The 11,774-nt window shown below is 50.4% G+C and overlaps 1 protein-coding gene across 1 annotated transcript in view; it reads left to right on the top strand.

Annotated features, from left to right (window-relative positions):
• CNGB1 (cyclic nucleotide gated channel beta 1) overlaps positions 1–11,774 on the top strand; it is a 62,956-nt gene that overhangs the window by 43,291 nt on the left and 7,891 nt on the right. Inside the window, exons 25-31 of the mRNA XM_025044603.1 lie at positions 637–695; positions 1,409–1,506; positions 1,603–1,686; positions 4,043–4,161; positions 4,361–4,507; positions 9,049–9,265; positions 11,620–11,739. Of these exons, the coding sequence (XP_024900371.1) occupies positions 637–695; positions 1,409–1,506; positions 1,603–1,686; positions 4,043–4,161; positions 4,361–4,507; positions 9,049–9,265; positions 11,620–11,739 (844 nt within the window). The remainder of the gene's footprint in view (positions 1–636; positions 696–1,408; positions 1,507–1,602; positions 1,687–4,042; positions 4,162–4,360; positions 4,508–9,048; positions 9,266–11,619; positions 11,740–11,774) is intronic.

The raw sequence follows: 11,774 nt of genomic DNA, 5'->3' as shown, positions 1-11,774 counted from the left end.
TATACATAATTTATATATATTTTTATATATGATTTTTTTCTTTGTGAATTTGTTGATGTTATGGTCTGCTTCTGAAATTATTTGGCTACAATAATGCATTTAGTTCACCATCGTTTTTGCTTTCTTGTCCATGATGGGTGTGTGTGCTCAGTAATTATTAAAAGTGGGAGAATCTTACCTGGAAATTATTTCCAAATGTAATGAAGTTTTTATGGATTCTAAATGGAACTCTTAATTAAATCTGAATATGCTAATTATATGTTAATTGAAAAATTTCCAGTTTCTTTTTCATTTTGGGAGCTGGTGATTTTGTTTGCAAAGTCTGGACATTGTTTTGGAGGCCTCTGAAAAGCCTACAGGCCACTGGCACTTAGAGCCCCACACTCCCTCAGCCAAATAAAGGGGCTTCACTGCCTCCATGGGGTTCTCTCTGGTCTCAGAGAAGCCACACTTCAGCCCCAAAGTCTCCTGAGCAGGGGGCGTTGGCAAGTCTGCGGACGTTGAGTGTTAGAATCTTCATTCTAACGTGCCTCGTAGACTGGGTCATGTGACTACAGTCTATGAGGCATGTTCACATCCATTGCCTCAGTTCCGTTGACAGCCTTGTGACAGCTGTACTGTTGCCCCCCTTCGCAGGGGTGCATATTTAAGGACCCTAGAGGGCCCTGACCTGCCCAGGCCCGCCCAGAGCTTATGTCCGTAGATAATCACGGTGCAGTGGGTGGGGCACCAGGGCTGGGATCAGGCAGTGCATTTCCTGTCTCCAGCTACCAATATTCATTCCACGCCAGGCTCTCTTCTGGGCACCACATGGTGACAGAACAGATGGCCCTGCTCTCCTGGGACAGGCTCTGGAGCCCCATGACCTGGGTGGGATCCTGAGTCTGTCCCCCTGGGCCACGTGGCCGTGGGCAAGTCACTGCCTTCCCGAGCCTCCTTTCCTTGTCTGTAAAGTGGGGCTTCTAGTAGTAAGCCCCTCTTGGGTTGCTGGAAGAATTGAATAAAGTCATCTTTGTAAAGCACTCTGTAGAAACAGTGCCCAAAATACTTTAGCTAACGTCCTTCTAACAAGCTGTCGCAACAAAGGGTATGATGAGAGGTACAGCACAGGGACTGCTCCCATCACAGCTGGGTAGGGGATCTCAAGGGAGGGCTTCCCGGAGGAACCCTTAGCGATGGTTTCTGAAGAACAAGCGGGAATTAGCCTGCTCAGTAAGGTGCATGAGCGAGTTCCCAGCAGAGGGAACGGCATCTGGGGAGGGAAGAGAGGGCGCTCCCCCAATCCAGCGTGGTTCTGAGTGGCAGAGGAAAGGTGTGGCTGGGGCCAGCCAGTGCAGTACAGACGTGGCCCACGTGCCGGAGAGGGGCCTGGCTGTGCCTGTGACACCCGGCGCGGTCTCATCTGCAGATGAGTCAGAGCTGATGGTGCAGCTTCCAGACAAGATGCGGCTGGACCTTGCCATCGACGTGAACTATGACATTGTGAGCAAAGTGGCGCTCTTCCAGGTATGGCCCTCCCAGCGCCCTCCCCCTCAGGGTTCTGGGAGGCCCCGAGCCCACACCTTCTGAATTGAGACTCCTTTCCTCTCCTCTCGGGCACAGGGCTGTGACCGACAGATGATCTTTGACATGCTGAAGCGGCTTCGCTCTGTCGTCTACCTGCCCAATGACTACGTTTGCAAGAAGGTGAGTGGCTGAAGGCAGCTACAATGTGGCTTGGATTTACTGGCTCAGTGAGGTTTGCGGGGTGGAGGGGTAGGCAGAGCAGAATTGCTGGAGAGGGAGGGGGCGGCTGCGGCTCTGAGCACTGGGCAGCTGGCCCACAGCTCCAGGTTGTTTGGCACAAGTTGGCTTTGTCCAGCTCCAGGCATGGAACTCTGATGAGCCTGAGGCTTTGCTCCCTGGACATGGAACCATGAAGGTCAGGATGAAGAACCCCACTTTACAGAAAAGGAAAGTGAGGAGCCTACACAGGGGCAGGGCCTTGACTGTGTAGATGGAGCTGCTTCCTGGTCTTGGTCCTGTAATCAGGAAAAGGGGGTGGGAGGAGGAATGGAACAGAGGTTGCAAACTGGTGGCCCCAGCACAGGAGCCGGGCTGAAGGTGTTTGTGATTCGCTTTTTGTTTTGTCTAATCTTAAAAAAAAAGTTGAATAAGGCCTCAACCTTGAAAAATAGAAGGTTTTACACAAAAATCCAGATTTCTGGCTGAAAATGGAAAATCTGCTAACATCGAAACCTACCTTCCCAAATAGCAAGAGTCAGCTTGGAGGGTGGAGAAGAGACTGCTCTTCATGGGGACATCGTGCTCTCTCCTGACACCACGCGCCCCCACCCTCCACATACCAGGCCCCCTTTACTCCTTCACACCACCCACCTGATCCTGGAAAACTTTTGCATTTGAATCCTGGGGCTAGACAGTGTCTAGGGCCCTTTCTCCTCCCACTCTTTGGGATTCAAGGTGAGACCAAGGTCATTTGGTAAGGAGTGGTTGGAAGCGGGGCGACAGGAACCAGGTTTCAAGCCTCTTGTTACAGAGCTGTTAATAAGGCCACTGTGTATGTTGGGGTGAAAATATTGGCCATGCAACCCTGGTAAGATTCAGGAGCCACCAGCTCAAGAAGGCCCCCGTTTCCAAGTTGCCTGCTTCAGTGAAGTTTCTGGATGCAGAGAGCTGGGGAAAGAAGGGGAAAGTGTGCTGTTGGTGAATGAGAATTTAAAGCTGCAGCCTTAGAGGCCAAGAAGGGTTTGGGTGCAACAGAGTGATTCATCTGGCATCGGAGCTACTTCCTAGCTGTGCAGCCTCGGGGAAATGGCTTGCCCTCTCTGAGTCTCTCTCTTCTCATGTATAAAGTAGGGATTGTGAAAGTATCTCCCTCGTGGGTTGGTTGTGCCTGGCACAGAGTAGGTGCCATTGCACCCGCTCTCATCCCTGTGGGTGATGTAGAATTTGCTTCGCATTAGGAAAAGTGAATCAGTTTGTTGGGAAGTTCGCAGTGGAAAGCTGAGCATGTGTGAATGGCGCCCTCTGCTGTCTAGTTTTGCTCTGCGATGATTTTACGGAGACAGCCCCAGGCCGCCCCACTTAACCACCCCCCAGGCTGGTGAGTGAAGTGAGGGGGAGCTCTTTAAGCCCCTCATACTTCAGCCCTATGTCAAATTGGACACTGAAGCAGGGAAACAAAACTTTCTTCCTTTTTGTGAAGAAGATCATGCGTGTGTGAGGTACCCAGGAAATGTTTGTCAAATGAATCAAAAGTGTAGTCATCTTGACCTGTCCTTGGTCTCTCGCCCTTTAAACATGGCAGGTGAGACAAGTAGTAGACCAGGCAAGGGCCTGTGAGGCCATGAGGACAGGAAGGTGTGTGGCAGACTGGGTATTTCTGATTGTAGTCCAAAGCAAGCTACTCATTCATTCACTCATTCACTCATTCGATTTAATTTGGGATTAAGACCATTGTATTAGTTTGCTATGGCTGCAGTAACAAGGCACCACAAACTGGGTGACTCAAATAACAGAGCTGTACATCTTACAGCTCTGGAAGCTAGAAGTCCAAGATCAAGGTGTCCGTAGGGTTGGTTCCTTCTGCTCCAGACCTCTCTCATTGTAAGTGCTGGGTATTTTTGTTCTTGTTATTATTCCTACTTCAGTTAGAAAATGCTATTCGAACCCCTGATGTGATATGTGCTGGACACAGAGATTGGTTCACTGTATGAAGCACTGCTAGATTTTCCGTCGGCGTGTATAATTGGGAATTTGCAGAATACCATTACACCTGCCCATTACAACTAGCACTTGCCTGATCATCACCCCCCTGACATTAACTCCTCACCGTAATCCTGGAGTTAGGCAGGCCAGGGGGTGGTGACTTTCTCCAATCAAGATGGGGAGACACAGGCCCCGCCACACACACAAAGTGTGCAGCAGAGCTGGACCCCGGTGCAGGTTCCTCCGTGCTGTGCCCCAGCCTCTGGGCTCAGCCCTGCTGCTTCTGTGGCCGCTTTTGGCGATGGCAGAGGGACTCGCCCCTTCTCTGTTTCAGGGGGAGATAGGCCGCGAGATGTACATCATCCAGGCGGGGCAAGTACAGGTCTTGGGTGGCCCCGATGGGAAGTCTGTGCTGGTGACGCTGAAAGTCGGATCTGTGTTTGGAGAAATAAGGTCAGAGGGGACCTGGGGTGAAGGGAGGGGATCTGGGCAAAGGCTGGGGAAGCGGGCGGGATGGCCAGTGGGCGGGACCATGTCCTCAAGGGCCCTTTGGATGCACCCCTGGCACCTGCCGACACAGTGGAGGTGAAGATTTTAGTGTGGTTAGAACTGCAGCTTCCGAAGGTCTCACCTCCCTCCCGTCTTGCCCCAGCTTGCTGGCTGTTGGGGGCGGGAATCGGCGCACTGCCAACGTGGTGGCTCACGGGTTTACCAACCTCTTCATTCTGGATAAGAAGGACCTGAATGAAATTTTGGTGCATTATCCTGAGTCTCAGAAGTTACTCCGGAAGAAGGCCAGGTACATTCTTCTTTTAATTAAAAAAAAAAAAAAATCCGTATAGATATTTCAATGTGCATTTCTTAAAGACTAAAAAGCTCTCTTTCATAAGCGTAGTACCTTTGTCAAATCAGGAAATTCAGTAGTGAAACAGTACCAGGATCTCATCCCTGATCCGTAGTCGAATTTTGCTAATTGTCCCAATAGCAAAATTGGGACAATTTTACAGCGTTTCTTTCCTTCTGCCCCATTGTGCTGTGTTGCCACATACTTTTCATCTCTTCGATGTGGAATCAAGTTCTTCAGCCTCTTCCTATCTTTGATGACTTCGACTGCTTTGGAGAGGGCAGGCCGGTTATTTTGTAGCATGTCCTCTCAGTTTAGGGTTATCTGATGTTTTCTTGGGATGACACTTTTGGCAGGAATCACTGAGAGGCGATGCTGTGTCCTTGTCCGTGCCGTGTGTGGAGAGGCACACGATGCCGGTGTTTCCGGCGCCGACGATTTTTACTCTGATCCCTTGGTGAAAGCCTCTGCGCTCTAACATTACTATTTCTTTTTTCTATGTCATTCGTGAGTAATGAATGGGGAGTCACTTTGAGACTGTATAGACCTCCTGTTTCTCATCAAACTGTCGCTCGCTGCTTTCAGTGTCCACTGGGGGTTCCTTACAATGATTACAACGGGGCTTGCAGAGTGGGCGTTTTCTTACTCCATTATGCCTCCTGCATTCATTAGCTCACATTCTACTGTAAGGGGGAGCTTTCTCTCCACTCCCATTTATTCATTCATTTATTTATTTGTCTCTTTGTATCATTATGGATTCACTTCCTTCCATGAATATCCTGTTACTATGATTATTTTCATGTTCCAGTTGTTCCCCATTTAGCTAGTGGGTGCCTCTTCAGGATGGCTCTAGGGACCTTTGTGATGTCCAGTCATATTTTGGTGTTTCCTTGCTTGCAGGCGCAATAAGACACCCTGGGCCCCTCTTGTACTTTTCCTGCTACATCCCTGGAAATGGCCATTGCTCCAAGGAGCCTTGATTCCTTTTAGAGGGGAATGGTGGTTAGAAACCCACATCTGAGCCCCATGTGCACCCATTGCTAAAGGGGTGCTACTAGGCCTCCAAAGTGGACAGAGCTGAGAGATACACCCACATACCCACATCTGTAGGGAAGAGCATGCGAGGCAGAGGGAGCAGCATGTGCAAAGGCCCTGAGGAGGTACAGGCTCGGTGTGTGGGCAGACTGGCAAGAAAATGAACAGAGTGTGATATGGGGTGGGAGAAGCCAAGGGGACGAGATTAGCTAGGGCTTTGTAGGTAAAGCCTTGTAATGGCTCTGGCTTTTATTCTAAGGGAGATGGGAGTTCTGCAGGGTTTTATACAGCAGAGTGACTTATTGTGACTTAGATTTTTACAGGATTGCTTTGGCAGCTCCCGGGTGAGTGGATATACTGTTGACATTACAGCGTAACACACAAAAGGCACTGGGGTCTCCCGGGGAAGGAAGCTGTCCGTCTTTCTTGGAGGCTCTTAGACAAGCCGCTGGGCCCTTCCAAAGGCTGTTCGACCTGAGCTTTTCCTTCGGAATCTGCCCACTTCCCCCTCCTCTGCAATGGGACAAGGAAGCATGGTCGATCTTCATGATTCATGGATTCTGTATTTGCAATCCACCTACTCACTAAAGTTTATTTGTAACCCCAAAGTCAACACTCAAGGGCTTTCCTGGTCATTAGCAGACATGCAGAGCAACGACAAATCTGTGAAGCCCAAGAGCAAGTTCCCACTGAGGATGAACAAGGGGGCATTCGATTCAGCTCATGCTGAAAACAAATGTCCTTCCATGGTCTATCATGTGCCACATTTTTCACATTTTTGTGATTTTTGTTGCTGATTTCACGATTTAAAATGGCCCCCGAGTATAGTGCTGAGTGCCATCTCATGCTCCTAAGGGAGAGAAGGCCGGGGCGGGCCTTCGTTCAGGCATGAGTTACAGAGCTGTTGGCCACGAGTTCATTGTTAATGAATCAATAACATATGTTAAATAAGATGTCTTTAAACCGAAACACACACAAGATAAGGTTACGTATTGATCAGCTGATGAGAACGTTGAGAAGCACACAGATATCTAATCCTGTATTTCCCCCCGAAGCAGTGGTTCAGTGGTCACTAATTCAGTGTTTGCAGGGACTTTACAGGACTTACCCAAATAATGAAAATCGACAGTTTATGTCTGACAACTGGCTCCAGCTCCCCTTCTCCCTGTAAGGGGATCGCTGTTTAGGAAAGCCACGCTCAGAGCTGCCGTCCCATTCCTCAGCTGAGTTTGGCGAGGGTTTGGCACATCGACCAGGATCCTGCAGAGGCCTGGCTCCTGACCAGCTGTGTGTGCTGGTGTGAGGCAGCCCGAGGAAGCAGGAGGGGCTGATTCTCCCCAGAGGCTGGGTCTCTGGACAGGCAAGCTTGAGGACAGAGGCAGGGTGTCACATACAGGCTCTGCTCATCAAAGGGGGGACCTGGTCTGAGAAGCACAGGGGCCCGAGTTGGTGAGAACCACATGTGGGATGCTGTCTACGCTCCCCACTTTATGAGAGACCCGAGGAAGTGTGGTGCTCAGCTCTCCGTCATGGCCACTCCAAGAAACACGGCAAAAATGTCTCATGTGTGTCACCTCCTCCAGGAGGATGAATGCTTGATCCTAATTATAGTGAAATGCATGTCATCCGAAAACGAGGCTCAATTTCCTTAATCTGGAAATGTCCCAGCCGAATGTTTCAAAACAGAGCTAGCCATTAGTAATCAGCAAAGGTCTGATAGATAGTTCTTTTGTGGCATTTTAGTACCATGCTGAGTCTTCCTGCAGACTGATGTGCTATGAATTATGAACTCAAATAACACAGGTGACAGTGCTGGGCATGAAAGGGACCTCTGATGAATTATCATGTTTGTATTCTCCTGGGGAAGCCCCAGCTAGAAAATTCAAGTCTTGGGCAATTAATATCAATGTGCACAATTTAAATCCATTGTCTCTGATTAGATAAGCAGGCAGTAATGGCCTCATTTTTATACAAACAAGTTTTACTGGACCCTAATGAATGAATTTGCCAATTAGTAGTCTAGGTCCTCTAGATTACAAATGAAGTTCATTTGTTCTTGAGCCAAGCCACTCATCATATATTTGTAGCATGAAAAATTCCTTATAAAAGGCTGGGGCTCTGTTTGTTGGAAAATTCTATCCTTATTTAGAGAAACAGGGTGATATACTGCATTTAGCCTGGGTTGTTATTCTGTCTCTGCCACTTCCTAGCAATCTGGGGCATGTCTCTCCTCCCAAGCCTTAGTTTCCCAAACTCTCAGGAGTAGTGTCCATGTCCAAGAAGATCATGACCATGATGTTGCTTTGCAGTCGTTAAGATCTGGGGCACTGAGGTCAGAAGGATCGATTTTAATTCCAGCTCTGCCACTTCCTAGCTGTGTGGCTTTGGGAAAGTTACTCACCCCCTCTGGACTTCCATATCCTTATTTGATATGAGGGAAAATAATAATACCTACCTGCGGATTACTGTGACACAGAGTGTATCTCAGTTATCTATTACTGCTAACAATATTACCACAAATTTAGTAGCTGAAAACTACAAATATTTATTGCCTCAGAATTTCTACAGGTCAGAAGTCTGGGGACTGCTGAGGAGGGTCCACTATAAGGCTATAATCAAGTGTTGGCCAGAGCTGGGTCTCATCTCAAGTTTTACTGGGGAAGGACCTGTTTCCAGAGTTACATCATCGTTGGCTGAATTCAGATCCTTGCGGTCGTAGGACTGAGGGCCTCAGTTCCTAGCTAGTTGTTGGCTGCTGGCCACCCTCAGATTCTTGCCACATTACCTCCCCCAATGTGGCTGCTTGCTTCATCAAGGCCAGCCAGGGAGAGAGTCTCCTTGCCAGACAGAGATCACGATTCTACGCGGCATAATCGCAAGCGTGATATTTGATCACCCTTGCTGTATGCTATTGGTTGAAAACAAGTCACATGTCCCACTTGCCCTCCAGGGGAGGGGATCACACAGAGGCATGAACACCAGGATAGGGATCACAGGGGCCACCAAATAGTGACTATAAAGGTCTGAGCACAGGGACTGACACAAATAGATACTCAGTAAGTGCTGACAGTGGCGATGGTGTTCATGATGAAATGATAGCGATACAAAAAGAGAAGCCAAAGGCTCTGGGCCCATTTTCATCTGGGCATCCTCGTTCTAATCCCATATATTAAAGTGACCTTTATTATTTCCTGTGAGACCTCAGAAAAGTCCTCGTCCCCTCTGAGCCTCTGTTTCCTCATCCCTAAGGTGCAGACCATAAGACCCACGTCATTATGGTTGCTGTGATCATTCAGTGAGGTGCTCTGCATGAAGCTCTTGGTGCTGTGCTTGTCTCAGAAAAGGCACTCGGAAATGGTTAGCCCGAGAGCCACCAGCGCACGGCTCCAGCTCGAAGGGCACTGCACAGACAGGCCTCCCAGAGCGGGCTTGTGCTGATAGCGGACCCTGCTCGCTTTCAGGCGCATGCTGAGAAACAACAACAAACCCAAGGAAAAGAGCGTGCTCATCCTGCCTCCCCGGGCCGGCACCCCCAAGCTCTTCAATGCTGCCCTGGCTGCGGCGGGAAAGATGGGTGCCAAGGGCGCAAAAGGCGGCCAGCTGGCCCACCTCAGGGCTCGACTCAAAGAACTGGCTGCGCTGGAGGCGGCTGCGAAACGGCAACAGTTGCTGGAACAGGTAATGCTGTCGTGACCCCCGCCACCCGTCCATTTCAATTACGTGCCAGGAAGAAGGCCTGGGGGCCTCACAGAGGGGACCACACTTTCAACTTTGTATCGGTCCGGGCTCGTTTGGTTGCAAGCGATAGAAATGCAAGTGACGATACAAGCTCGAATTAGTTGGAGCACGTGGAATGTATTGGGCTGAGTCCTCGAAAAGTCTGGGCGAGGCTGGAGCCAAAAGCTCAAACGATTCAACAGGATAAGTTGTGCCATTCTGTGATCCCTGCTTTCCTTCGGGATGGCTCCGTTCCCAGGCAGGCCCCCAAGAGCTCTAGGATTACACCCTCCTGGTTTGGCAGCTCCAATAGAAAGAACCTCTTTTCCAGTAATTCCGGCAAAAGTCCCAGGGCTCACTGTCATTGGACAGACGTAGATCACATGTCAATTCCTGAGCCATTCGATGGAGTGCTCTGCAGAGGCCTGGTGGGAGGTGGATTCCGCAAAGGGAAGTCCTGGTGTAGTCCCTCCCCAGATGACAGCGACGTTCTCATATTTAATGTTGTGTCTGTGACAATTTAAAAGATTTGAAAGAAAAACCAAGGCGACAGGCACCGCGCTGACTGCCCCCACCCCCGTAAATCTGCGGAGAATTTAAAAATTAGTTCTGGGAATTTTTTTCTGTGATGAATGCCAAGAATGCCAATTAGAACGATTGCGTTAATTATGGCTGCTCATCATCGTCCTTTAGGGAGGCTGTGGGGAATGGGAGATGGGTTTAGGCAGGAGCTCAGTGGCTGGAAGGGGCAGCAGTATACATAAGAGATTTCAGAGGAGCCCAGTGAACCTAGACTCAATCCAGGCTGGTGTCAGAGTCCAGGGGACCCATCCAGAAGCCATGTGACAACAGGAGTCTGAAGAGTGATATCAAAGTCACCTGGGGTTCCAAGTCTTCAGATGTAGACTACAGATTGAGGACAGACATGGTTGTCAAGGGCAGAGTCAAGCTGGCAAGTTGGGAGTCTCTAGGGCTGGCTGAGTGGACGTGAGCTCCAAGATTGACAGGCTTTATCTGTAATGGGCTCCTAGTGTTAGTTCTTCACCGAAGCAGCTTGGAGATGTGAATTAAATTTGCACGAGTGTTCCAATAAAAAGCATTTCCCCTGCAATTCAGAACCAGGGCAGAATGGCAGAGTGCAAGATGCTCTCAGATAGCTGTCCGAGACAAATGCCAGCTCTGTCCCTGCCAGCTCTGTGACCTGGGTAGCTCCTCAAGCCTTCTGAGACCCAGATTCCTCATGATTGCCACATGGGGTGGTAGACACGAGGCGGGATACCTTTGTTGAAAGCATTTTGAACATGATGAACCTTCCCATGATTCCTCTGCTTCCATTTATAGCAGGATGCTTCAGGAAGTCCTATCATGGGCACCGTCTGGGCGTCCTGCCTTAGAAGTACATGGTTAGAGTTTAGAGTGGACGGGGGAGGGTGGAACAGGCGTGACAAACATGCAGAAACAGACAGAGGTCCCCCGAGCTGCCTCGGGTTCTAGGAGAGTCTTGTCCCCACACCCCTACTTCCCTTTCTTCAACACCCTATGACTCGCGCAGACGTCAGGGGTCTCTGCTCCTCCCACGCATGCTGACTGCTTTCACTTTAACTCACTGCCACCGCTTCAGGTGGGACTTGGACAGCTGTGGACCACCGGGCCTCCAGGTCTGGGGGCTGCCCGCTCTGCAGTGTCCTTCTGTGCAGAGATGGGGTCAGATGGAGTCAGACAGGGCAGCAGGGGCCATGTGTATCCACAAAAGCTTGGGTTTTCACCCAATTTCCTACTGATGCACAGACCGTGGCCAGCATCCATGGGAACCCCATCGGCTGGAGGCTAAAGGAACCCACCGATTTCCCAAACATAGCGCTCAGCCCAGCCTATTATTGCCAGTGGCACCCGGCCCAGTTGTCCCCGGGGCTGTCAGTCTTTGAGACATTCCGGAAAGTTTGCCAGGCCACAGCTGCTCCTGCCCTCATCAGCCTTTTCCTTGTTTGCTTGGAGTTTTTCTCATTCACCCAGGAGCACCAAACCCAGGGCGGGCAGGGCAGATCGGCTCAGCTTTGCAGAGGCCTTAGCGGGGATCCTGCCTGGTCACAGCCTCTCCTGCCACAGCTCAGGGGCGAGGCTCTATCCTTAAAAGGGCAACTTCACCCCACTTTCAGACCTGCAATCCTGATGTGGCCCCGCCCAGCCCCCCGCTGGTTAGACTGCACAGGCTGAGGCTCCGCTGTGCTCCTTCTTGGGGGTCTGATCAGGGGAACAGGGATGTCCAATACCCTTGGATGTTCTCCGCCTCACGAGTCACCCTTTCCGGATTCCAGGCCAAGAGCTCGGAAGATGCCGCGGGAGAAGCGGGTTCGGTTGCCCGGGACCAGCCTGCACCTCCGGACCAGCCTGCACCCCCAATCCAGGCCAAGAGCTCGGAAGATGCCGCGGGAGAAGTGGGTTTGGCTGCCCAGGACCAGCCTGCACCCCT

Source organism: Pteropus alecto, unplaced genomic scaffold (assembly GCF_000325575.1).
Source record: "Pteropus alecto unplaced genomic scaffold, ASM32557v1 scaffold123, whole genome shotgun sequence".
Taxonomy (NCBI): domain Eukaryota; kingdom Metazoa; phylum Chordata; class Mammalia; order Chiroptera; family Pteropodidae; genus Pteropus; species Pteropus alecto.
This window is presented reverse-complemented; position numbering and strand designations above follow the sequence as displayed.